This window comes from Neomonachus schauinslandi, chromosome 16 (assembly GCF_002201575.2).
Source record: "Neomonachus schauinslandi chromosome 16, ASM220157v2, whole genome shotgun sequence".
Taxonomy (NCBI): Eukaryota; Metazoa; Chordata; class Mammalia; order Carnivora; family Phocidae; genus Neomonachus; species Neomonachus schauinslandi.
The window spans coordinates 45,478,287-45,506,254 of NC_058418.1; the positions used below are offsets into that span (position 1 = coordinate 45,478,287).

The 27,968-nt window shown below is 37.7% G+C and overlaps 1 protein-coding gene and 1 non-coding gene across 2 annotated transcripts in view; both read left to right on the forward strand.

Annotated features, from left to right (window-relative positions):
• Positions 1-27,968, forward strand: part of AP1G1 (adaptor related protein complex 1 subunit gamma 1) — a 79,189-nt gene that overhangs the window by 46,559 nt on the left and 4,662 nt on the right. The window contains exons 6-22 of the mRNA XM_044911420.1: positions 778-854; positions 1,689-1,697; positions 4,481-4,576; positions 5,021-5,101; positions 5,300-5,398; positions 8,414-8,469; positions 9,595-9,708; positions 12,988-13,128; positions 13,894-13,948; positions 18,312-18,434; positions 18,608-18,697; positions 19,315-19,442; positions 20,584-20,688; positions 21,356-21,497; positions 21,682-21,808; positions 25,813-25,920; positions 26,031-26,191. Coding sequence (XP_044767355.1) covers positions 778-854; positions 1,689-1,697; positions 4,481-4,576; positions 5,021-5,101; positions 5,300-5,398; positions 8,414-8,469; positions 9,595-9,708; positions 12,988-13,128; positions 13,894-13,948; positions 18,312-18,434; positions 18,608-18,697; positions 19,315-19,442; positions 20,584-20,688; positions 21,356-21,497; positions 21,682-21,808; positions 25,813-25,920; positions 26,031-26,191 — 1,712 coding nt within the window. The remainder of the gene's footprint in view (positions 1-777; positions 855-1,688; positions 1,698-4,480; positions 4,577-5,020; positions 5,102-5,299; positions 5,399-8,413; positions 8,470-9,594; positions 9,709-12,987; positions 13,129-13,893; positions 13,949-18,311; positions 18,435-18,607; positions 18,698-19,314; positions 19,443-20,583; positions 20,689-21,355; positions 21,498-21,681; positions 21,809-25,812; positions 25,921-26,030; positions 26,192-27,968) is intronic.
• LOC123323313 lies at positions 9,994-10,078 on the forward strand. The gene has a single exon (XR_006539327.1). It is a non-coding gene; the product is annotated as a small nucleolar RNA SNORD71 (small nucleolar RNA).

Genomic DNA, 27,968 nt, shown 5'->3' on the forward strand with positions numbered 1-27,968 from the left:
CTTTAGGTTACTTGTAACAGGAATTTATAATGGGTACTCAGATATATTTATATAAAACTTGAGAGAAATTAAATGGAACATGGCTATTCTTTCCCATACATTTTATTCTTATTTTGAAGTCAGTGAAACAAATTCTGAGTAAAGAAAATTCATGTATCCTACTAAATGCTAAGAGAAAAAATGGTAAGGTATATTTAATTTGATTAATTCAGTCCTGTGCCTAGAAGACTCAAACTTACTGAACAAATGAGTGGTTAGGGTACTTATTTATTATTAGTGGAAACTATTGTGAGATCCTTTTTACTCTGGAACAAGCATATTTACTTGATCATCCATAATTACCTTGGAGTTTTGATTCATTTTACCTGGAAATTTAAAATCTTACTAAGATTTTTACTTTTTGAATGATCACATCTCAGCTAACAGCTTATTAATAAGTACAGGGCAGGTGATACTATCCTAGCTTATAGTGACTGAGTATTTCTTTATGGATGGTCTCAGATGGAGAGACACGTGTGTTGGTTTTCAGTTTTTAGCAATTATCTTGGTCACATAGTTGTTTAAAATATTCTGATTTAATTGATTTGACCAGTATTAAATAGGGCATCTATTAAATACTTCCTTTGTATTCACCTCAATGCTTAGCTTTTTTGGGAAATTAAAAAACAGAAGTAGCAACTATCCTTTTGGAATTGATCTTCAGAACTCATAGCCCTGTTTTGTGAAGTTGAATAATATATAGCCTCATTTTAGTTTTCGTTTGCTCTTATATTTCAGGTGTCCTTCACACATCTGTAGTCCTCCTCACAGAAATGTGTGAACGAAGCCCAGACATGCTTGCACATTTCAGAAAGGTAGGTACCATTCTGTATACCTAAGCCTTTCTTGATTGAAAAATGATTTTCCTGAAAAGTGTATGATTTTCTCACTTACGACTTTTCTTTTGAAAGGAAGTTATGGAGCTGAATAAAGGACTTGACCAGCTCTGCTGTGTGGGTAGGGCTGGAAGCCAGATTTAGGCATATAAGAACTGGCAGTAGTACAGTGTTTTCCTTTCATAATAGAAGTCTTCCCTCAGTGTTGACAGACCTACCAATCTCTCATGTGCTTTATCTGCGGTTTTCACATTGAAGTCAGGAAATGTAACCTGAGGTCAGATTACAAACAGGAATTTGTGTGTGTGTGGTGTGTGTGCGTGTGTGTGTGTGTGTGTTTAAAGGCAGGTAATTTTTTTTTTTAAGGTGAAAATTGCAAAGTGAAATTTGACATTACTTTTATGTAACACAGGGTCACCTTCTGTTCATTTTAGACCGTTGACTCTGGTGACTGAAGTCTAGCTTTCTTAAGTTCCCCCCTCCCTTTCTTACAGCGTTCTAAAGTGGAAATTTTTGTTTTCTTCACTGGCTTATAGAAGATGGTAGTAAGGAGGCCTGGGAAAGACTGTGTTTTGGGTAGTTACATGGGTTTAATTCCTTTATAAGGTGCTGATAACTCAATAAATGGGGCTTACTTTGTATTTTAGATCTAATGAGGCTCTAATAGCACTTCTTTTTTCGGCTTTTTTTTCCTTAGATGTTCATGTCTTGATTAAATTATTGTATAAAATAGTATGAGGCCTGTATCTGTCCCTAATGCTTGCTTTGTATGTTTTGTTCCTGTTGTCTGTTTGGAATCCTGCTGTATGTTAGAATGAAAAGGTAAGAATTAACCCTCTTTTAGATGGTGCATGCCTGCATTAGGTCCTTAGTAGCTTTTGTGCATCCATCCACAAATGTAGCTTTTAAACATACACTAATGCTGAAGCTGTGCTTAATACTGTGAGTTATTTGTTCTAGCATTTTTGGCTAACTCCCTAGTCCAGTTTTTGTCTTGTCACTTAAACTCCTCACTCCAGAGTCAGCCTTGGATTTCAGTTGCAGCCTTTCCTGAATTCTAAGCCTCCTTCTCTGCCTTTTCTTCATCTTCACTTGAGAAACTTTGAACAGTGTCCCAGTGGCTTTGGTGATGGCAATTCCAGATCAGTTTGGAGCCTTGGCACAAAACATTGCTTCTTTTTGAAGTAGATATTTTAGAACCATGTGTGGGTAACCTCATACTTTATAAAAAGCTCTATGTACTTCTGAGCTCTCAGTTCAGACTTAGAGCTTTTATTTCTCCCTTACCTGCACTTAATCTTGCCTGGGAGTTTTGGGATATGAAAAGGATTTTGAGGTAGAGTGGGTGGGCATCAACTGATTTTCATGGCTGCAGCCTTTCCCTTTGTCATCTTATTTTGTTTGTCTTGTCATAAGTTTTAGTGACTTGCATTTTTGTCTGAAAAATAAAGCTGGGTCCCAAGGATTTGTATGTTAAACATTTAGACATTTGTGCCTTTTGTCCCAGGACAATTTTATGTGGTGTGCTGGTCTTTTGTCAGTGAATAAAAAAATTTCTGAATTTATTAGCCCAAGGAAAAAAGAGTTCTCCAAGAAATCAGATTAAACAAATAATCAGGGATATGTATAGTACAAAAAAGGAGGCCATTGGGACGTATGCAGGGTGAGCCACTTTTTGTGCAGAACTTGGTAACTAGGTGATCCTGGCTTTATTACCTTTTTTTTTTTTTTTTTTTTAAGATTTTATTTATTTGACAGAGAGAGACACAGCGAGAGAGGGAACACCAGCAGGGGGAGTGGGAGAGAGAGAAGCAGGCTTCCCGCTTCTCTTCTCTTCCCGCTCCCTGGGATCAAGCCCCACATCGGGCTTGATCCCAGGACCCTGGGATCATGACCTGAGCCAAAGGCAAATGCTTAACGACTGAGCCACCCAGGCGCCCCCCGGCTTTATTACATTTTAAAGCAGTTTACAAATTTATATTATTCTCAAGTCTAAATCTGCCCACAGTTGACAGATTTAATGGGGATTCTGTTTAGAATTTACAGGTCAGCATAACCTAGGTTTGTTTTAATCTTGGAGTTGTTCAAGTTAGAATTTTTTTTAAATGGCTTATGAATCACTTAATTCTGAAGTGTTATGGCCAAACTTCTTTAAATTCATACAGGTTACGTTCTCATATTTAAAAGTGGCCTCGGGGCGCCTGGGTGGCTCAGTCGTTAAGCGTCTGCCTTCGGCTCAGGTCATGATCCCAGGGTCCTGGGATCGAGCCCCGCATCGGGCTCCCTGCTCGGCCAGGAGCCTGCTTCTCCCTCTCCCACTCCTCCTGCTTGTGTTCCCTCTCTAGCTGTCTCTCTCTCTGTCAAATAAATAAAATAAAATCTTTAAAAAAAAAAAAAACTTATAAAAGTGGCCTCAATGTTGTGAGTGCATTCCTCGGGCATACCTTGGCCTTTGTTTCACTCTTGATCCCCCTTTAGAGTTGAGGCATAAGGAGGAATAGAGCCAGAACACAGTGAGAAAAAGTAATTGAGTTGCAACAAATTGGTTGGGGCTGTTCTGATTGCCTCCAAAAGAGATACCATTTCCTTCACTTTGGACACTTGTTTTCTTAATTTTAGGTGATTAGAGTTGTTTATGTAGCTAAATTGAGTTTTTAGTTGGAGCCTGGAAAAGCTCCCATTGTGGCACATGTTTTGGAATAGGGTTTAAGATTAAGTGCTTGATCAACAGAATGAAATGAATGATAATATTTAAAGCATTTTAAAAAAAATAAAGTATTTTAAAGTTTAGCTTAGCCATAAATTGCCTCTACTATTTGTTATGACTCTAATGGACAAAGTAAAGGAAGGACAAGAAGGGAATTCTGACCATAAGGAATGTATGGTTTCAGTACCAAGATGAGACAAGAAAGCAGGCAACAAAGTGTGTATAATTAAGTGCTGAAATAAAAGTTTACCAAAAATTGTATCTTATGAGTTAAGAATAGGGAGAGGCAATTATTCATGGCCTGGTATCTTCTTAAGGTGAAAAATACAATTTTTCATGTGTTTTTCCATTTGGTCAATGTTGGAGGCTTTTGTATTCCCTGTTATTTGTTGGAAAAGAATATAACTAGCCCTGTCCTCAGAGGAAAGAAGTTTTTTCTCTGTTTGAGATAGTGTATTTTAAAATTGTAATTTTAATAAGATCACCAATATTTTTGGTGATAACGTTTTATATCCAAATGTTTGAATGGATAAAAATCGAACATGTTTGTGTTACCTAAGTATGTCAAGTTCTGTAGGAGTAGATATGCAGTACGGCCTGTAGGCATCTGTTTGACTTGGTTCCCATAGGCTTTCTGACCTCCTGTTATTTGTAGTATTTTTGCATATATAACTCTGGAATAAAAAAGTCATTAGTTTTTAATTCAGGTAAAATACATATTCCTTCTTGAGTTCGTGGCCTAAGTACTCCTAAGTTGTATTTATCAACCATCAGCAGTATACCAGCATATGGTATCAATAGAATTTTCTTGGATTCAGACCCTTGCACCCTTTTTTTAAAGCCAAATTACTTGTCTATCTTTGATGTTCACTGTTTTTTGATGCATCTTTCTTTGCAGCTTGTGCCCCAGTTAGTTCGTATTCTAAAGAACCTCATCATGTCGGGATATTCACCAGAACATGATGTTTCTGGTATCAGTGACCCCTTTTTGCAGGTGAGGTTGAAAGAAAATTTTGGAGAAATTAATTTAATACCTTTGGAATATATTGTTTCTTTCCTCTTAAGTTTGTGTCAGTAGAAATTTGGTAGTTAACTGATTAAACGAATTACAATAATAAGTGAATAGTGATACAGTTCTGTACTGGATTAATAGAATAAAATTATAGTTGTAATGTGTAATAGCGATTGCATAGAGACTTATCAATATAGTATAGCTCTGTAGGTGGTGGTATCCTTTAGCTGTGGAGTGACAAAGTGTGGGTTGTCTCTACTTCATTCAGACATAGAAGTATTTATTACTTCTCTAAAGATAAGGTTTAAAATTCTTCTCTTTGAATCTTGACATTTCTCATGAGATCTGAGACTTCATTTAAGTTACCAAATAAGTTCCTTTGTGCCAGGCATAATTTGTTGAAACTAATCATGTTTTGCACATTAGGTACGAATTTTGCGGTTATTAAGAATTTTAGGACGAAATGATGATGACTCAAGTGAAGCTATGAATGATATATTAGCACAGGTGAGTAAACTTAATCTGCATTATATTAAATCTTCATTTTAGTGTAGTGGGGAGCAGAACGATGGTGGTTAGAGCAGTATTTATTTGTGTTTCCTCATCGGTGGCTGTAATCATTCACAAAATGTCTCTTGTTACCTCTGGATATTTTTCGGAAGTATTGTTTTATCACTTACGTACTGCCCTCTTGTGACTTTTCAGGTTGCCACAAATACGGAGACTAGTAAAAATGTAGGAAATGCTATTCTTTATGAAACGGTTTTGACTATCATGGATATTAAGTCAGAGAGTGGACTGCGAGTAAGTCTTTTTTAATCTTTTCCCTAAACATTTCAATTAGAATAAATAACTTAGACTTGAGTACTTTCTTTTTCCTTTTTTGATTTTATTTATTTATTTGACAGAGAGAGATGCAGTGAGAGAGGGAACACAAGCAGGGGGAGTGGGAGAGGGAGAAGCAGGCTTCCCGCCGAGCAGGGAGCCCAATGCGGGGCTCGATCCCAGGACCCTGGGATCATGACCTGAGCCGAAGGCAGACGCTTAACGACTGAGCCACCCAGGCGCCCCACTTGAGTACTTTAGAAATGAATTGCATTTGGAAATTTGGTGCAGAATGTATAATGCTGTGTTTTGGTATCTGAAGCATCATTCACTCCATTGAAGGCTTTTAATATTGATTATAATAGGGCGCCTGGGTGGCTCAGATGGTTAAGCGTCTGCCTTCGGCTCAGGTCATGATCCCAGGCTCCTGGGATCGAGTCCCACATCGGGCTCCCTGCTCCTTGGGAGCCTGCTTCTCCCTCTGCCTCTCTCTCTCTGTCTCTCATGAATATATAAATAAAATCTTTAAAAAAAAATATTGATTATAATAAAGTTTGGAAGCTCTTAGGTATAGTTAGATAATACAGATACTGTTGGGTGAAGGAAACATTTCAAAATAAGCTTTTATTAGAGCCATGATTTGAATTGTATCCATCACTCCAAACAAGACATCTTATTTGAGTTAATTTGTTTTTCTTAAATATTTGTGTGTGTGTTTTTTTTTTGTTTGTTTTTTTAAGAAATGAACACTTAAAGTAAAAAAACTAAAACAGTACCAGAGGTATGTGGGGGGGAAATGTTTGCCTGTAGCTTTCACGTTCTTCTAGTGGGGAATATGGTTATCCTTTTCTCATGTATCTTTTCAGAAATTAAAAATTGTGTCTGTACATGTGTATTTCTTCTTTTCCCCACTTTTTGAAACTTTTGGTAATAATTTTAGACTTACAGAAAAGTTGCAAAAATAGTTTAGAGTTCCCATATACCCTTCACTCAGTTTCCCCTAATATTAACATGGTGCGTAACTAGAGATAATTATCCAAACTAAGAAGTTAATATTGGTACTGTACTAAACTATAGAATTTAGTCAGATTTCACCAATTTTTCTACTTCTGCCATTTTTCTGTTTGAGGAGCCGATCCTTGATCCCACCTTGCATTTAATTGTCATGTCTCCTTAGTGTCCTCCAATCTGTGGCAGTTCCTCCGTCTTTCCGTATCTTTCATGACTTTGACACTTTTGAAGAGTACTGATCAGTTACTTTGTAGAATGTCCCTCAATTTGGCTCTTTCTGATATTTTCTCATAATTAAATTGAGGTTATGGTTTTTTGGCAAGACCACCGCAGAAGTGATGTGCCTGTCTTAGTATCCTATCAGGAGGTACATGCTAATCTATTTGTCTCATTACTGGTGATATTAACCTTGGTCATTTGGTTAAGGTGGTGTCTATTGTGTGTCTCCACTGTAAAGTTGTTATTTTTTCCTTTGTAATTAAAAGTAGTTTGAGGGCGCCTGGGTGGCTCAGTTGGTTAAGCGACTGCCTTCGGCTCAGGTCATGATCCTGGAGTCCCGGGATCGAGTCCCATATCGGGCTCCTTGCTCAGCAGGGGGTCTGCTTCTCCCTCTGACCCTCCCCCCTCTCATGTGCTCTCTCTCTCTCATTCTCTCTCTCAAATAAATAAATAAAATCTTTAAAAAAAAATAAAATAAAAGTAGTTTGAGGGAGACACTTTGAGACTATGCAAATTCCCTCTTCTCAGAGTTTTTGCCCACCCATTGTAGTATCCATCAGAGAATCTTGTCTGCGGTAGTTACAGGGTGGTGTTCCAGTGATACTTTTCTATTTGCCTCATTTTTTTCCTCATTCCCCCTCATGAATTTATCCTTTCAATCACCTAATGGTATAAGAATCGCTAGCTCATAGCCTTGTAAGAAACAGATTTACCAAATACAGTCCAGTATTTAAATGTATAAAGTTCTTTTTGTTTTTAACATTCCATAGTATCCAGATAACTTAACCAAAGTAATTTAGGTTAGTTCTCTTCCTCTTCCTCCTTTTCAAGCAAAATGATAACATATCATATATATTGTCCTGCACCTTACTCTCTTCACCTAATATTATCTTGGAGCTAGTACATATTCATGTAGAGACCATCCCCATTAAAAAAAAAAATGATGGTGGAATATACGTAATATAAAAGTTAACCATTTTTAAGTCTGTAGTTCAGTGACATTAAGTACATTCACATTGTTTTGCAATCAGCACAACCATTTATCTTCTGAACTTCTTTGTCTTCCCAAACTGAAACTGTATACCCGTTAACATTAAACAATAACTTTCCATTATTCCCTACCTCCAATGCCTGGCAACCATCATTCTACTTTCTGTCTCTGAATTTGACTCTTCTAGATACCTCATATAAGTATAATCATAGAATATTGTCCTTTTGTAGCTGGCTTATTTCACTTAATATAATGTCTTCAAGGCTCATCCATGTTGTAGCATATGTCAGAATCCTAATGTCTCCATGATATTCCATTGTGTGGATGTGCCATAGTGTACTTAGCAAATTTGCTATTAATGGACACTTAGGATATCTCCAGTCATTTGTGATTACAGGTAGTGTTGCAGTAGATTCGTGTGCATATGTACAAGTGTGTTTTTCAGATGAATTTCTAGAAGTGGAATTGTTGAAGCAGAGGAGATGTTAAAAATAATTATAATTATTGCCAGATTTTTCTCCAGTGAGGCTGTGCCAATATTATTCTTCCACTAACAATATAAAAACTTTAAAACATAATCTTCCAGCAATTACTGTTGATATAGAATATGATTTTATGAGCTTGCCTTCAGATTTTAGTTTTGTTTTTTGCTAGCTATCTATAGAAATAACAACTATCACTTTTAAATAGTTTACACCATCAGAGGCCAGGAGGTGATCCTTAACATAAATGTTTAATTTTCTTAGATTTTAACCTATGCTATTTCCCCTTAGGTCCTAGCCATAAACATCCTGGGTCGTTTCTTATTGAACAATGACAAGAATATTAGGTAAGTCAACTGGAAAATATCTTGTATCTTGGTATTACAAACTCAGTGTTTTCAAGAGTGACTTTGCTTAAGATTGCACATGTATTTGAGTGACTTATCTAGAACTTCAACTCAGGGTTTTTATTTTTAGTCTGGTCTTAAAACTACTGTTTTGTAAAGAATTTGAGGATTTGCCTCATGACTTAACTTTTACTTTGTTTTACACTGTCAGCATTAGGAGTCAGCAAACTTTTTCTGTGAAGGACCAGATGGTCAATATTTTAGGCTCTGTGGGCCTTAGGGTCTCTGTGGCAACTGTTCAAAACTCTGCATCTTGGTATGAAAGCAGTCATAGACTATGTAATTGATGAGTGGCTGTGTTCCAATAAAAATTCATTTATAGAACCACACAGCAGAGGGCTATAGAGTCTTGTAGGTAGAGGCTGTGGCTTGCTGACCTCTGCTCCAAATTAAGAAAAATACATTTTGCATTGCAAACCTGGAAGGTGTTTGTGAACTCCAGCTAATTTTTTTAAGTAGATGAATTTATCAGTATTTTCTTTTGTTACTTTCCTTCGTGTAGTATATCCTGCTTGCTCTTTTTCCTGTTTTAATCAGGAGAAAATGTTCTTTCTTATCATGTGAGCATTTAAAAATGTGTAAATAATCACTGTGGTACCCTGAATTATCTCCTCCTTCCAAAAGAATTTCTAAATACTTGAATCTTAAACTCATATTTTTATAGGGGCAGTTTGGGTACCAGTATCAAATAAAAGCAAAGAAAATACAAATGGTAACATTGAAATCATTTCCTCTTGCATTTGGGGGCTAAGGAAAGGCATACTATATGTTTATTTTATTGTACTACTTGGAAGAATTTGGAAGAATGGAATCAGTCACTTTTAGAAGTTTAAATGGACTTGACCATGAATGCAAATTTAAATTCTCCTGGTTACTACTACTTAAGATTAGTGTGTCTTTTATGCCTTTAAGATGTTACCCATTATACTCTCTAATTCGGTCTTGTCTTTTAAATATTTAAAAATATTTAGTCATTAGACATCTTCTTTGTCATTATTTATGTAGAGAAGAACGATCCTGAATTTTACATTTTAATTCTGTCTTCTGCAACTTCGTTTCATCCAGATACGTAGCTTTGACATCTTTGTTGAAGACTGTGCAGACAGATCATAATGCAGTACAGAGGCACAGAAGCACAATCGTGGACTGTTTAAAAGATTTGGATGTCTCAATAAAACGGTAACAGATTATTGATAGTTCTCTGCCCCACCCCCCACCTGATAACTTCATAATAGTTCTGAGAATGAGAATGTTGCCATTTGTTTTTATTTAGTCATTATTTTCACAGATGAAGTCTGCTGAGTAAATCCTTTTTAAGAAAGGATTGGCAGGGAGAAGGTTAGGTCAATGAAGGAGGCCAATAAGGAATACTGAAGTGCACACTAAAGTTGTCCTTGGTTCTTTGATAAACAAACAGGGACAGATAAGCTGGGGAGAAGTCTGTTTAACAGAGGTACTGTGCTCTGTGTGCTGGAGGATGAAAATGCGGAGTGATCCATCGGCTAAGTGTTTTATCACAATGCTGAAACTCAATTGCTGACAGCACACGTTTTCTCACAGTACTTACGCCCCAAGATACTAGAAGCAGCTGTGGTTTTTATTTATTTATTTATTTTTATTATTATTTTTTAAAGATTTTATTTATTTATTTGAGACAGAGAGAATGAGAAAGAGCACATGAGAGGGGGGAGGGTCAGAGGCAGAAGCAGGCTCCCTGCTCAGCAGGGAGCCCGATGCGGGACTCGATCCCGGGACTCCAGGATCATGACCTGAGCCGAAGGCAGTCGCTCAACCAACTGAGCCACCCAGGCGCCCTCAGCTGTGGTTTTTAGAATAGTGCATCTAAGAATGACCGTTAGGCAGCAGATAGCACTTTGAAAAGGCATAAATTCTTTACCCTGATGGAGTAACTCTACTGAATCTATTGGAAGAACTGGAGATGTTTGTAAAACCTAGTTATAGTTGGCCTCAGTGAACTGTGGTTGTTTGTTCAAATCCAGAATAAATTAGATTTGAAATGATCTCTGAAACCATTCATTTAACAAATATTTATTGATAACTGGGTTCCTTTTATTTGCAGAGAGCAGATGCTAAGTGCATGAGCAATCTAAAGACAGACCTAAACTCAGCAACAATAACTCATCTAGTGCTTTGCACAGGATTTTTTTTTAACTAAAAAAATTTTCTTTTAAAGATTTTATTTTTAAGTGATCTCTGTACCCAACGTGGGCCTCAAACCTACAACCCTACAAGAGTCGCATGCTCCACCAACTGAGCCAGCCAGGCGCCCCAGGATTTTTTTTTTTGTGGGAGTGTGCTTTGCACAGGATTTATAAGTACCCTCTCAGTTGATTCTCAGAGCAAGCCAATGAGACAGACAAGACAATTACTTCTGTCCCCTCTTAACAAATTAGTTAAAATACAGTCCCATAGGAATCAAATTATTTCCTCTAAACCTACCCCTGTACAGGGCAGACCTGGGAATAGAAATTAGACCTTCTGACTCCTATTATGTTGACTCTGTTGCTCATGACTTGGCTTTGCATTTCAAAAGTAAAACCTGTGTCTCCTTGACAGGCTATTTAACACTAGGAGCTCAGACTTTGGAGCCCGAATGCCTCATTTCACATTTTGGCTCTGTCTTTATTAAAATTGGTTTGGTTACTTAACTTTTCTCTGCCTCGGTTGTCCCATATGTAAAATGCAAATACAAGAGCACCCACTTCAGGGGCGACTGTTTGGCTCAGTTCGTTAAGCCTCTGCCTTCGGCTCAGGTCGTGACCTCTGGGTCCTGGCGTCGAGCCCCTCATTGGGCTTCCTGCTCAGCGGGGAGCCTGCTTCTCTCTCTCTCTCTCTCTCTCTCCCCCTCTTTCCCTCTTTCTCTCCCTCTGCCCCTCCCCAGCACTCATTCTGTCTCTCTCTCTCAAATAAATAAGTAAATAAAATCTTTAAAAAAAAGAGCACCCACTTCAAAGGGTTATGCAGGATTAACTGGATTATTATATATAAAGTACTTAAGCACTGTATAAGAATTAGCTATTATTGTATTCCTGTAAAGATTGAATGTTGTTTATAGATTAGCTAAGATGAAAGTATTTCTTACTTATTAGATTGGTATTTTGAAAGTCAATTTATATACCATGTTTGGAATTATTGACCAAATATGAAAAGATATATGTAGTAATCTTCTAACTTATATGTTAAACATTTCCATTTTGCTTTGGTTGCCAAATTTGATAGGCAGTTATAGAAACTCTTATTTGCCCACATAGCACATGCCCTTTTTCCCTTTGCATGGCCCTCATTCTCTCTTTCACCCCCCACCCCCGCACCCAGCTTTATTGAGATAAAATTAACATATAAACATTGTGTAAGTTTGAGGTGTTCGGTGCATTGATTTGATATATATTGTAAAATAGTTACCACCATGGCATTAGTGAACACCTGTATCATGGCACATAGTTACCATTTCTTTTTTGTGGTGAGAATATTTAAGATCTACTCCCTTAGTTAGCAACTTTCTTTTTTCTTTCTTTTTTTTTTTTAAAGATTTTATTTATTCATTTGAGACACAGAGATACAGAGAGAGAGCATGAGCGGGGGGGAGGTAGAGGGAGAGGGAAGAGCAGGCTCCCCGCCGAGCCAGGAGCCCGACGTGGGGCTTGATCCCAGGACCCCGGAACCATGACTTGAGCCGCAGGCAGACGCTTAACCATCTGAGCCACCCAGGCGCCCCTCCCTTAGCAACGTTCAAGTATATAATACATTTTTATTATTATTAATTGTTACCATGCTGTACATTAGATCCCCAGAACTTACTCATTTTATGACAAGTTTTGATCAATATCTCCCCTTTCCCCCCACCCCTGAGACCCTGGTAACTACCATTCTAATATGTTTCTATGCTTTTGACTTTTTTAGCTTCCAGGTGTTAAGTGACATCATACAGTATTTGTTTTTCTCTGACTTATTTCACTTAGCATAATACCTTCAAGGTATGTTTTTATTCCAATTTTCTATATATCTTTTGATGTAGACTGTTATATCATTTTTGGACAGAAGTGGATGTAGTCAAAGAACACGGTGGCTTTAGCACATTTTTAAGGAATAATGCAAAGAGGTATTATCATTTGGTAATAATTTTTGTTGCTTCTCTTTTTGAGCCTTTTAACTATTCTGAATTTCAGCTTCATAGACTGTTGAACCCAAAATGCATTTTTGGTCATAAGTAGTGTATCTTTTAGAGCTTTTTGAAGAAAAGTGTTGAATGAAGATTGAGAATCTTAAAACTAACCTTGTTAACTTTGGTATCTTGTGTACAAAGATTGAGATCACAAGATTGTGGAAGGACATCGGTACATCTGCCAGTACTTGACGTTCAGAGACAACACACCTGGGTCTTTCATTCCCACTATAAATATCATAACTTTTTTTTTTTTAATTTTTTCCCTCTGCAAGGCGTGCAATGGAATTGAGTTTTGCCCTGGTAAATGGGAATAATATCCGAGGCATGATGAAGGAATTACTTTATTTTCTGGATTCATGTGAGCCAGAATTTAAAGCAGACTGTGCATCTGGAATCTTTCTTGCTGCAGAAAAGTAAGATTTAATTTTTACATTTATTGGTAAAAGATGCTTGGAACTTTTTGAAAGCATCTTTACAACATAGGGAAAGTGTTGTAAACCTCTTTAAAATGTCTAATGTTTATTTCAGGCTCCCAGTTAGAAATTTGCTTCATAGAAGGCCATTCTAGCCAGTATTTAAGTATGCTAAGCCCAAAAAGAACCCTACTTTTATAAAATCTCCTCTTCTATCTGTTCTTTAGCTTCTCATCTATGAAGAAGAGAATTTAGAAAAAGCTTTTGTCATTTGTTTGTGGGTTTTGGGTAGAGAATAGAAAAACTATAGCATCATAGCATCTAAATTGTGGTTCTGTATAAAACTTTTTGGAAGAAGTACCTCAGCTGTAATAGTATGGTTATTTCTCCTCTCTGCACTGTGAGTTTAAGGGAATGAGTTTCTAGTCCTGGTGTTGCCTGGGTCTGGGAACAGTCCCTTTTCTTCTTTCTTCTCTGTCCTCATGCTTTGTCTTTATGGTTTGTTTTCTGAAAAACTGGAGATGGCGTCCCATGTCTCAGCTCAGTAACTCCTATTGCAGTTATTATGTGAAACAACTGAGTTTGTGTACCATTTCATTACCCTTTGAAATGGGGGTAACTGCTAGATTTGAAGGTAAGATGTGTCCAAAAGTAATCACTTTACCAGTAAACCTAAAAAAGACTAGGACAGGATTTTTGAAAGTCACTGAGCACAGAATACTTCACAGGTTCCAATTGTTTCATTTGGTGCCATTATTTCCCCAGGTATGCACCTTCCAAACGGTGGCATATAGACACAATTATGCGTGTTCTGACAACGGTAAGTAGTGTTTTTTTAGCAACATACACTAAGTGCAGGATGTGCTGATTAATGAGGCAGACAGATCCCTTGTTCTCATGAAGCTTTATATTCTGGTTCTAGTGGGGGAGATAGGAAATTCATGGGGAAATATGTACTGTCCTGTTAGGCAAGAAAAAAATACTACGAGAAACACTGAAGCACCAGTCATGGCAGGGGAGAGTGGAATATGGGGCAATGGGCCAAGTTTTTTAGGTAGAGTAGTCAGGGCAGGTCGCTTGGAGGTAACACTTGAGGAGAGAACTCAGTGAAATGAGGAGCCATGCAAAGGTTTGAGGGAATAGCAAGTGTTGCAAAGCCCTTGAGTGGCAACAAGTGTGGCCTGCTTGGAGGCAGTAAGAAGGCAAGTGAAGCATGAGAGGCAGAGAATGGTAGGACTGAAGCAGGGGCTGGATTATATAGGGCCTTAGGAGAGTTTGGAATTTTTAAAAAAATATATATAGGAAGCCAGTGGAGGGTTTTGAATGACTAAATTTATTCTGGATTTAAAATTACGGTTTTATAAGATATTCTTTGGCAGTCTTCCAGAGTTTTGGAGCTTCTCTGTTTATCATTTGGTTAATAGGGATCAGAGATTTAACAGTCAAAATGAAAGTGTAGTGGCATATAAGGAAAATATAACTACCTATGTCTAATTGCTGTCTCAGAAATAGATACCATAAAGGGAAACTTTCACAAATTTAATCACATTAAAATTTAAAACTTGTAAGGCAAAAGGAAAAAGATCTGCGAAGTTAAAAAGCAAATGACAAGTGGGGGAAAAACACTGTAACATGTGACAGCATGTTAATATCTTTAATCTATAAGTAATTTACAATTGATAGGAAAGATCACTGTAATGAAAAAATTGGCATTTGAACAGACATTTCACAAAAGAAGAAAGAAATGGCTACTTAACATTGACAAATACCTTTACTAGTAAAGAAATTTTACTTACTGATAAAATTACAAGGGAGGCATCATTTTTTACTTGTCATACTTTTTAATCTAATTCCTAGTGTTGATTAGGAAATAGAGAAATAGGCAGTACTCTCCACTTCATATTGGGTATAAAATGGTGCCTTCTTTCCCATGTTCACTTCTGGAAATCAAGAGTTGGCCACTTAACTGACTGAGCCACCCAGGCGCCCCTAGTTTGTACCTTTGAACTCATTAATTCTCTTTTTAGGAATTTATCTTGGAAAAATAAAAGGACAGGTGTACAAAAATGTATATACAAGGATGTTCATCCCATCCCATATATAATGGGAGAAAACTGGAAATAAATACAAGTCTCCAAATGGGCATTGGTTAAGCAAGTTATGAAACATCTGTAGGAAGGAGTGATATCATTAAAATTATGATGTGTGTATATATATTTGTTGCTGTGGAATTCTGTCTGTGACACGCTAGTTTTCTAGTTTACTTGAATTAACTTTGTAATAATAAAGGCACTGATGGGGAAACTATATTTTAACAAGAACTATGAATCTGGACACATTTTAGTTTTTATAAGGCTTAAAAGAAGAGAAAAATTAGAGCTCTTGAAAAAAAGTGTTGTCAAAATCAAAACCATTCTTTTTAATACTCCTACTTTTCATTTTTCCAGTTGACTTCTATAATCTTATTAGGGTCCTCTGGTTTTTCCTCTTTAACCTGTTGATGTGCTGGATTACATTAATAGATTTTTGAGTGTTGAACTAACCTTCCATACCTGGAGTAAATCCCACATGGTTTTGGTGTATAGTTCTTTTTATACATTGCTGTATTTGATTTGCTAATATATTTTTTAGGATTTTTGCATCTATACTGGTGAGAGATACTGGTCTATAATTTTCTTTGATCTCTGTGTTTTTCAGTTGTTTAATCTCCAAATATTTTGGGATTTCTTAGCTACCTTTGTGTTACTGGTTTCTAGTTAAATCCTATATGACTTTTATTTATTTATTTATTTATTTATTAAAGATTTTTATTCATTTGAGAGAGAGAGAGAGAGCGCACAAGCAGGGGGAGAGGCAGAGGGAGGGGAGAAGCATACTCCCCGCTGAGCTGGGACCCGACGTGGGGCTCGATCCCAGGACTCCGAGATCATGACCTGAGCTGAAGGCAGATGCTTAACCATTTGAACCATCCAGGCGCCCCTATTTATTTATTTTTAAAAAGGTTTTATTTAGGGCGCCTGGGTGGCTCAGTCGTTAAGCGTCTGCCTTCGGCTCAGGTCATGATCCCAGGGTCCTGGGATCGAGCCCCGCATCGGGCTCCCTGCTCAGCGGAGAGCCTGCTTCTCCCTCTCCCACTCCCCCTGCTTGTGTTCCTGCTCTCGCTATCTGTCTCTCTGTCAAATAAATAAATAAAAATCTTAAAAAAAAAAAAGGTTTTATTTATTTATTTGAGAGAGAGAGAAAACACAAGTGGGGGGAGGGGCAGAGGGAGAAGCACACTCCCTGTTGAGCAGGAAACTCAATATGGGGCTCCATCCTAGGACCTCGGAATCATGACCTGAGCGGAAGGCAGACGCTTAGTCGACTGAACTACTCAGGCGCCCCTGACTTATTTTTTTAAATTTGAGATGTTTCTGGGGCGCCTGGCTGTCTCATTTGGTAGAGCACGTGACTCTTGATCTCAATGTCATGAGCCCATGCCCCACGTTGGATGTGGAACCTACTTTAAATAAATAAATAAAAATAAATTTGAGGTGTTTTTTGTGGCCCAGAATGTTGTCTGTCTTGGTGAAGACAGAGAATAATGAGAGAATAAAGCTCTCATTTGAACTTGAGAATAATGTATTTTCTGCTGTTGGATGAAGTGGTGTATAAATGTCAATTAGATCATGTTGATGCTTTCTCTTATTTAAAACACTGCTTTTTCGGGGTGCCTGGGTGGCTTAGTCGTTAAGCATCTGCCTTCGGCTCAGATCATGGTCCCGGGGTCCTGGGATCGAGCCCCCACATCGGGCTCCCTGCTCGGCGGGAAGCCTGCTTCTCCCTCTCCCACTCCCCCTGCTTGTGTTCCCACTCTCGCTGTCTCTCTCTGTCAAATAAATAAATAAAATCTTTAAAAATAAATAAATAAAACACTGCTTTTTCCCATTAGGGAAGAAGAATGTAAAGCGAATTACTTATTTTTTAGCTTCTCTCCATTCCTCTTTGACCATTTCCCCAAACTTCTCTCTCTGGCTTTGTGTTTTTTTAGCAGGAGTAGGTATCCCAATCACCTAGGGTTTTTTCTTTTTCTCTTTCTGTTTCTGTCTCTGTCTCTTTCTTCTTTTCTTTTTCCTTTTTCGTGGTCTCATTCTTGTAAATCAGATCTGCTCCTCTGTCCAGTAATGGGAGCTTGATCAAGATGGGCTGATACTAGTCACAGGTTCCACTGTTTATATGTCTTGCACAGCTTGGTTATCATAATTCTATGACAAGGCCAAGATTCAGTTTCCTCATAGGTTAGATAGCTTTACTTTGTTCCATGGTTGCAAATATTATCTCAGATTCTACTAGTCAAGAGGACATTAAAGAGACCAGGTTTTTTTTGTTTTTAAAGTGTGGATGATTACATACAAAATATTTCCTGTTTCTGGGACAAATGGTTCTGTAATTTTTATAAACTCTAGTTTTTAAAGGACAATCTGATGTTTTAAATGAAGTTTTAAAAAGGTTACTATTTATTTAATTCTTATTTAGAATATTGCCCTTTTGGGGGTGCCTGGGTGGCTCATTCGGTTAAGCATCTGCCTGCGGCTCAGGTCATGATTCCAGGGTCCTGCTCAGCAGGGAGTCTCCTTCTCCTTCTGCCCCATCCCTCTGCTCGTGCGTGCGTGCACATGCTCTCTCTCTCTCTCAAATAAAATCTTTAAAAAAGAAATTTAAAAAAATGCCGCCCTTTTGGACTGTTGATGACCCTCTTCGTCCCCCAGAGTAAATGTGGCTTCTATAAGTAGCCCATATGATTTTAACTGTGTTGGGGAGTTGTGAGAAGGGAGAGGTTGTTGTAATTAAGTTCCCAGTGAATGTACTTCTTAAATTTTTGAAATCTCAAACCTAATCTGTTTTGAGTAGAAAAGGCCTTTCTTTTCTACTCAAATGTATAAAGGTCCTTTATATTTTACTTTTACTTTGACAAAGGAGACTTTCTAATTTTTTATAAAATAAAAAACTTGGATATTCATTTAAATGAGAAGTCAGTTATTTGAATAAGTAAGACTTTGAAGTTTGAGGGGCATATAAACCTGAGAATTGGAACCAGCTTTATCTTTGAGGATGCTTTGTAGTAGTCTCCTTTGAATAAAAGCAATAGCTAACATTTCTTAGCATTACAGTATGTTTCTAAGGGTAACTGCATTTCCTTTTAGGCAGGAAGCTATGTTCGTGATGACGCAGTCCCCAACTTGATCCAGTTAATAACCAATAGTGTGGAGATGCATGCCTATACTGTCCAGCGCTTGTACAAAGCAATTCTTGGTGATTATTCTCAAGTAGGTACTTTCTGCTTTGGTGGGGAAATTACCCATTATGTTCCTGGTGTGTTCTTATTACTAACACTCTAGATGTGCCTTGGTTTTGACCTTTATGATTCGATGACCTGTGATTTGCATTAATCCTTGCAAGGATTAAAAGCCTTGGACAAATGATGACTTTCTTTTGACAGCAACCTTTGGTACAAGTGGCTGCATGGTGTATAGGTGAATATGGAGATCTTCTTGTATCAGGCCAGTGCGAAGAGGAAGAACCTATTCAGGTACCCTTTGTTACTCTTTCAGGAGGGGAGAAAATAGCTTTTTTGGTCATAGGAGTACAGTGTTTAATGAGGAGTTGAGGTTGATTCCTTGAAAACCTGTTAAAGAAGTTAATGCCAGAATTATATTGGGAAACTTGCGAGTTTTTGAGATGGAACTTACTAGCCCTATGTGAGATTTTAAAACCATCTGCAGACCTACTTCTCACCTCATCAGACTGAAATATATTGTTTCTCCTACCCTGTGGCTTGATAAGAAGAAATGAGACATATACGTGTCTGCATTTGCTTATTAAAAGACTGGCTTTAGGAGAAGTTGTGGCAATAACACTTGAATCTATTTATCCTTTTTTTTTCTTCCTTTACTTCTGCCTCTTGAAACTAATATAATGTGTCTCTCAGCCCTCACTGGGTATTTTCCACTCTTTTTTTTTTTTAAACCTCTGTCCTACCTGCTTCTGATTGATGGATCAGCTTGGACAGTTACCGTGACAAAGCACAGATTGTGTTAGAAGTTTTGGTAATGATGGTAGGGTTGTCTTTTTGGTGGCATCCTGTAACTTGATATCAGATTTAGATATTTATGTTAGAATTCATCCTACATTTTTTTGCCTCACCAGGTAACGGAAGATGAAGTGTTGGATATTTTAGAAAGTGTCTTAATCTCTAATATGTCCACCTCTGTGACCCGAGGTTATGCCCTCACTGCCATTATGAAGCTTTCTACTCGATTCACCTGTACAGTAAAGTGAGTATGGAGAAAAAGTAGGATAGACATGTTATTTGTAATTTTTAAAAACTTTGTTATGGAAAATTTCAAGCAAAGGCAAAAATAGGATAGTAAAATGAATTATACATACCATTATTCCACAGTAATAATTAATTAATGATTCATCCTTATTTTATCTATACTTTGTTCCCTCTTATCCTCACACCCCACCATTTATTATTTTGAAGGTAAAAAGTTATGTTTTTAAAATCTGATTTCTAATGCCTTTTCTCTTTTTTAAAGTAGAAAAGTTACTTCACTATTATAAGGGTTCTGGTTTATTATAATATTTTGAGATTCTGAAGAGGAAGAAAATCACAAAGGTTTTAGTGGTTAAATGTTTAAATTCTCTTCACTATTTTGGATAAAAGTCAATTGGATTAGTTTCCCAGCCAGGCATATTTAAGGCAGACTTAGTTCTCTTAGACTTTCTGTAAGGCCCTGTGAAAAATTGTATTTTTTATTAACTCTTTAAATTGTGAACTAGAAGAATTTGTTGTCAGGTAGTAACCCTTTGTTGATAAAAGCTTATTTTAAAGTTGTTAAGAGAATGAACATCACACACTTCTTTTGTAACAAATTAATAATTGGTAGTTTTTTCTAGCAAATTTTGGGGTATGGGACATTTAACAGACAAAATCTAGCATTACAGTTAGAACAGGTTTTTTTGTTTTTTTTTTTTTAATATTTTATTTATTTATTTGACAGAGACACAGGAAGAGAGGGAACACAAGCAGGGGGAGTGGGAGAGGGAGAGGCAGGCTTCCCGCTGAGCAGGGAGCCTGATGCAGGGCTCAGTGCAGGGCTCGATGCGGGTCTCGATGTGGGTCTTGATCCCAGGACCCTGGGATCATGACCTGAGCCGAAGGCAGACGCTTAACGACCGAGCCACCCAGGCACCCCACAATTAGAACAAGTATAGTGGTAAATGATGGTGTTGAGGTATATGTTGGATGAAAGAAGACAAAGGAAAGGTGTTTTGTTTTTGAAAAGATATGTAAATTAAGGAAAGAGGAGTATTTCAGATTTTTAACCAGAAAACTCTGGTTTGTTTATTCTCTCTGCTTGTTTATGAACTTTCTTTTGGGTATTTGAATTTGTTTGTCATTTTATCCCAAAGCCGAATTAAGAAAGTGGTTTCCATCTATGGAAGCAGCATTGATGTGGAACTCCAGCAGAGGGCGGTAGAATATAATGCACTTTTTAAGAAATATGACCATATGAGGTAAGTGAAAGAAGCTAAGCAGTGCCTGTGGCTGTTAGTGTCCTGAACACATTGTCATGATAATCCGCAAAGGAGACTCACTCCTTGTGCTTTATTAACTGGACATCACAGTTCTATTTAGTCCTAATTGCTTGACTGCTTTTATTTGTCCATCTCCTATTCTGCCTGCCCTGTAAAGACTGAAGATACCTGTGTCCTCTCATTCACCTTTTCCCCTTTCTTTTGGTATGAAGTGTTTGCTTCATTTTCCGTTTTATTTGGTTAAGAAGTGGGAGTTGTGTTTTTTCAAGAGAATCTCATTCCAGTGTTTAACTTTGTGATGCATGTTCTTTTTTCCACTTCTTTTATGCAGTGTCTTCTTGATTGGAAATTGTTAATACCTACTTATTTACCTTTCTTTCATTCCAATTTTTCTACCACCAAGAAATCCCAGTCTCTCAGGATTTAGGTGGACGGTTTGTCTATTCAGGGTTTCTTACCCGCCCTTAATCCAGCCAGGAATTTAGGTCATGTATTCTTGTAATCTACCTTCTATTTTCGTGTGTGTGTTACAGGGTGGGGAGGGGAGATGGCTGTCCATGTTTGACACCAGTGTAGTAACAGTGATAGTCTTGGGTAGGGAATCTAGGTTAACTGCCTAGAATTTAACCACTTCAGATTCTTCCAGGTCTGCCCTCCTTGAGAGAATGCCTGTCATGGAAAAAGTGACCACAAATGGCCCTACTGAGATTGTGCAGACAAATGGAGAGACAGAACCAGCTCCACTAGAGACCAAACCACCACCCTCTGGGCCACAGCCCACCAGCCAGGTAGCTTTTCACTTGCTTATCTGGGAATCCTCATTATCTTATAGTTCCTTATAAACTGATTCTTTTCAGTCCTGGATTGATTGATTGATGGCTCTCTTCCTTATTTTTAAGTGTTGAAAGAGCTTTGCCTTAGCTGCAGATTAGACAAATGACTAATGAATTGAGATATTATTTCCTTGTATAGGCCAATGATTTATTGGATTTGTTGGGAGGAAATGACATAACACCTGTTATTCCAACTGCACCTACGAGCAAACCAGCTTCTGCTGGTGGAGAACTTCTTGATTTGCTGGGAGACATCAGCCTTACAGGTGAGACCAGACTGGAGTTATTTAATGCCTTGGCTGGGGCATTTTTTGGGGGGGGGGGGCGCTATTTTAATAATTTTGGATCAGGAGAAGGCAATGCAATGTAGTGGCACATATGACAACTTTTTTCCACGAGACAGTAGTTGTGTGGCCTTGACCAACTTACTTTACATCTCTGAACACGTTTTTAAATCTACACAGTGGGGCTGTTACAAGGCTTGAGATAATGTGTATGAAATGTTCAGGGCAGTGCCTGGCACTCAGCAGGTGCTCAGAACTCCTTCACCTCCCTTACTTTTAGTTACGGTACTGGTGCTACCACCATATCCTGTAGGCCGGATAGTATGACAGATGCTGAACCCTAGGAGCTCCCGGCAAATGCCTGCTGGCTGCACAAGGGAGCTGGGATGAGGGATGCTGAGTGCAAGGTGCAGACCTAATTCTGCTGCTTCTGAATGAACCACACTCAAATGTCATCCCTCCTGATGGAGGGTCAAAGATAAAAACCTCTGTACAGAAATGGTTCTTTTTTCATTGAAAGCAATGCCCAGTCTCAAGGGCCACTGAGCCACCCAGGTGCCCCGGATTTCCTCTTATTTTAGATTACATTCTTAGGTCAAGTTACTCAGTCTTTCTGGTTCTGTTTAAAGTAAGGATGAGAGGTGCCTGGCAGGCTCAATCAGTAGAGTGTGCAACTCTTCGTCTTGGGGTTGTGGGTCGGAGCCCACCTTGGATGTAGAGAGTACTTAAAAATAAAATCTTATAAAATAAAAAAAGGATGGGGGGTACCTAGGTGGCTCAGTCAGTTAAGCATTAGCTTTCGGCTCGGGTCATGATCCCAGGGTCCTGGGATCAAGCCCCACATCGGGCTTCCTGCTCAGTGGGGAGCCTGCTTCTCCCTCCCCCTCTGCCTGCTGGTCCTGCTTGTGCTCTCTCTCTCTGTCAAATAAATAAAATCTTTTTTTTTAAAGATTATTTATTTATTTATTTGACAGAGAGAGCGACAGCGAGAGAGGTAACACAAGCAGGGGGAGTGGGAGAGGGAGAAGCAGGCTTCCCACGGAGCAGGGAGCCCGACGTGGGGCTCGATCCCAGGACCCTGAGATCATGACCTGAGCCGAAGGCAGTCGCTCAACAAACTGAGCCACCCAGGTGCCCCTAAATAAAATCTTTTAAAAAAAATTTAAAAGGATGATAAATACTTTACCTTACGAGCTCTTTGTGAGGAATGGTGACTTATTCAGTACATGCAGGACACATAGTAGGCACTTAGTAAAGGTTGTATCTTTTCCTCAGTGCATGTGGCTACCAGTTTCACTGTATAGTTATAAGTATTCTGAATTATCATTTTTTTAAAAACGCTAACAGGTGAAAGATTGGCCCTATTATTTTGTTAATTTTTTTTTTTCCAATCACAGAGAATGTTACATTTATCCATATTTTTGCATTACACATGAATTTCTTTTTTGCATATTCCTTTTGTATCTTAACTCATCAGGGGGTCCTAGTGTTTTGTTTTTTGTTTTTTTTTGTTTTTTTCTTTTTACTTTCTTACTTTCCTAGTGTTACATGAAAAAGCAAACTGATAAAATGTTAAAGAGCCTGAATTTTCCTTATTCTAATGTGTTTTAAACGCGTTTTCCCATTTTCGTTATTAGGTTAAACTTTTGAGTTTTACATTCTTTAAGCCATCCTTACAGTCATATATCCTAATGCATAGTCATTTAAGCAAGTGGAAATTAGGAAATAAATTTAGTGTGTGTTTTTAGGGGAACTGGAGCAGTGAGTTTCTGTTGTTTCCCAAAACTACTTATTGTTCCTTTACAGGAGAAAAGAGCTAAAATCTGAGGGGCTTAGGGACTCATGATGCTGCCTATATATTTTGAGTAGCCTCTGATTTTCCATGGGAATGCATTTCTGAAAATTGTTTTGAAAATGGAAATTGGGGGAAAATTACTAGAGTTATAAAAGTTAGGAGAACTATATGAATATTTCTTTGTATACTTTATTGGTAATGTGCTTGACTGCACTTGGCTGTGGTGTTCACATTTCTTATGGTTTGCTTAGCCATATGTATTTTTACGTTTCTTGCTCACTTTTAATATGTCATTTTTTTCTCTTGTACTTGGGTATTTTTTAAAAAAAAGATTTTAGCCTTCATTCACTTTGTTAATCTTTTTTGAAATGGTGTATTTTCAGATAATTTCATAAGTAGTTTGAAATCTATTTAAACCTAAAATGCACTCTTTATTTTGCTGTTTTCTTTTTTTTTTTTTTTAAAGATTTTATTTATTTATTTGAGAGAGCGAGAATGAGAGAGAGTACATGAGAGGGGGGAGGGTCAGAGGGAGAAGCAGGCTCCTCGCTGAGCAGGGAGCCCAGTGCGGGACTCGATCCCGGGACTCCAGGATCATGACCGGAGCTGAAGGCAGTTGCTTAACCAACTGAGCCACCCAGGCGCCCTATTTTGCTGTTTTCTTATGCCTTTTCTTGGAATCCTGATTTCTGTCAGTTCATGGTCATTTTCTATCACTTGCATGATCCTCAGCTTGTTCTTATTTGGAAGGATCAGCTAAAGATGTAATTTGGTGACTTGTTTCCTCCACTTCATACCACCTCTCCCTGGGTGCATGTGTGTTAAAATTTTATTATGCAGTATTTAACATCCATAAAATTTAATATTGATCTACTTAGCTTATAAAATAAAATCTTATTAAATTATTATTATTACTAAAATATTACTTTGCCCACCAGGTGTTGGCAGTGTTTGGAGATATTTTTGATTGTCACAACTGGGTGCATGCTACTATCATTTAATGAGTAGAAGCCAGGGGTGCTGGTAAATATCCTGCAGTGCGCAAGATAGCCCTCTACAGCAAATAATTAGCCTAAAATTTCATTAGTTTTGAGGTTGAGGAACTTTAGTTTAGAGGTATAATCATGTTCAAGTCTACTATTGCCAAATTGTTCTCCAGGTTGTTTGTACTAATTTATATCCCTACCACAGAGATTAGAAGTCTGCATTGCTCCATATTCTTACCAGTATCTGGTATTATCAGACATTGAAATTTTCACCGTTCTATTGGATGTGAAGAAGTATCTCATTGTGGTTTTAAACTTTATATTCCTCATTGCTGGTACTATTCAGTGTCTCTTTACATATGATTCTCTTTTCATTAAGGTTCCCTCTTCTGTGAATTGCTTGTTTATATCTCTTACCATTTTAACTTGGGTTATCTTTTTTTCTTATTGATTTGTAGAAAATATAGTTCTGGATACTCATCCATTTGCTATTTTGTAGCAAACATTTTCTCCTGCCTGTGGTCTGTCTTTCTGTTTTATTATAGTATTTTTTAATGAATAAAAGTTACTCATTTTAAAGTATTTGAATATTTAGTTCTTTCTCTTTATGGTTTATTCTTTTTTTTTTTTTTTTTTAAGAAATATATTATTGGGGCGCCTGGGTGGCTCATTCGTTAAACATCTGCCTTCGGCTCAGGCCATGATCTCAGGGTCCTGGGAGTGAGCCCCGCATCGGGCTCCCTGCTCAGTGGGAAGCCTGATTCTCCCTCTCCCACTCCCCCTGCTTGTGTTCCCTCTCTTGCTGTGTGTCTCTCTCTGTCAAATAAATAAAATCTTAAAAAAAAAATATATATATATATATATATTTATTTATTTAGAGAGTGTGAGGACGGGGAGCGGCAGAGTGGGAGGGGAAGAAAGCATCTTAAGCAGGCTCTGCACTCAGCATGGAACCCAACACGGGGATTGATCTCATAACCCTGACCTGAGCTGAAACCAAAAATGGGATGTTTAATTGACTGAGCCACCCAGGTGCCCCTGGTTTATGCTTTTCGCATTTTGTTTAAGGAATCCTTCTCTTAACCTAAGATATAACAATTTTCTCCTGTATTTTTTTATTATTTATTTATTTATTTATTAATTTATTTTTGGTGAGCTTTGTCATGCTGGCTAAGATTGACTTACCACCAGAATGTTTCATTTAGGTGCTCCAGCTGCTGCTCCTGCCCCTGCCTCAGTCCCACAGGTAGCCCAGCCCCCCTTCTTGTTGGATGGGCTTTCATCACAGCCTCTTTTCAATGACATCACTACAGGTACGATTACTGGTGTTACCACCCTCGGTGAGAGGTGGTTATTGAAGAAAAGAATAATTCTGTAAGCATTAAGCTGACTGCAGTTAGACTGATCTTCCTGTGCTTTCCAGGCATCCCCTCCATCACAGCATACAGTAAGAACGGCTTGAAGATAGAATTCACCTTTGAACGGTCAAATACCAACCCTAGCGTCACAGTGATAACGATACAGGCCTCCAACAGCACAGAGCTGGACATGACGGACTTTGTTTTTCAGGCTGCAGTACCAAAGGTACTACAGTGTCTTCTTTGCCTTTTTCATGCATTTGATAAGTGATATATTTTCATGTTTAGAAGTTAAACTAAATTTGCAGATTTAACCCAAATTAACAATAATGTATTATGGTTCATTGAAGCATGTCATTTTGAAAGCTTTTTACTTGGTCAGAAATATTCTTACAATATAAAGAAAGGACATTCTGGTAATAGCTAGTGAGATTCACAGCAGAATTCTACAAAGTGGTCTGCTAATGCTCAGGTCATTGAGGATGGGTGGGGTTCAGTAATACAGTGGTAAAAACCTAAAAAACACAAATTCTGACATGGAATTAAAATTCATTAAGATGAAGGACTTTATCTATTTGGTATTCTCTTCTAGTTACTGGATCCGAATTAAAAGTTTTCATCTCTTGGTATTTATTTATTTATTTTTTTAATATATATATATATTTTAAATGTTTTATTTATTCATGAGAGTCAGAGAGAGAGAGAGAGAGAGAGGCAGAGGGAGAAGCAGGCTCCCCGCCTAGCAGGGAGCCCGATGCGGGACTCGATCCCAGGACCCCGGGATCATGACCTGAGCCGAAGGCAGACGCTTAACCATCTGAGCCACCCAGGCGCCCTCTTGGTATTTATTAAGTGAAAGAAACATTCCTTCTTCATTAATATCTAGTTTAGTATTGATACAATGACTGCTTGTTTTTGTAAATTGAAGCTTTGTTTATACCAAATCTTAGTTTAAGGAAAATTTATGTCCGTCTTTGAAAAATGAAAAGTTTTGTATAAAGAAATATTGAGAATGAAGAATGGGCAAAATTTTCTGGCAAAGACAAGATAGTAAGTATTTTAGGCTATATGGTCTCTGTTGCATCTACTTATTTCTGTTGATATAGTGGGGACAAAAAGCCATATATATAAATGAAAGAGTGTGATTCTGTTCCAATAAAACATTTACAAAAACAGATGTTGGGTCATTCTTGGCCGATGGGTCATAGTTTGTCAGCCCTTGTTTTAGAATAAGCTAATCTAATCTTTGCAGTGACATGTGAAGTATGACATTCAAACAACACATTTTTGGAAATTGAAGACCTTTTATTTGTGGTTACTGCTGACTTTGTAGCCTCCTTTACTTGCATTTTTTAGGAGCCAGAGTAATGTAGATGTTTTTAGAAGCACTAGAGTGGGGTGGTTTCAGTAGTAGTTGTATGACATTAATCAAACTTAGCCTCTATGCCTCAGTTTCTTGTTTACAAAGGGAGGATGGATGGTGGCAGTGATATCTACTTCCTAGGGTTCGTTTGAGGGATAGATGAGTTTTATGTACTCTCTACTGTTTTAAAGCACTTTTCATATGTTCATTGCTCAGTAAACATTAACTGCTGCAACTTTGGGTTTTACACTTGTTACTCTAGGCTGTGCTCTAGCAACATAGCGTCTCTGCCATTAAAGTATGGCCTTATTTTTGGTGTTGGACTGTATTATACCTTTTTGCATGTCATGATGTATCTTGAACTTCAAAATAATCATATTTCATAGATTCTACTATTTTTATTATCTCTGAACTTGAGATGCATTTTAAAATTGGGACTTTATCATAATTTAGTTGGTAGCCTGTTTTCTTTCTCAGTAGTGCATATAAAATAATGGTGTGAAAAACAATGGCATCTTACATTTGATGAAATAAATGTACATAATAATATTTCAGCTTACATAATCTATCTTGATAATAGAATTATAATAAGACCCAACATAATAAGCCTGTGAGTTGATATTAAATCTCTTTACTCTTA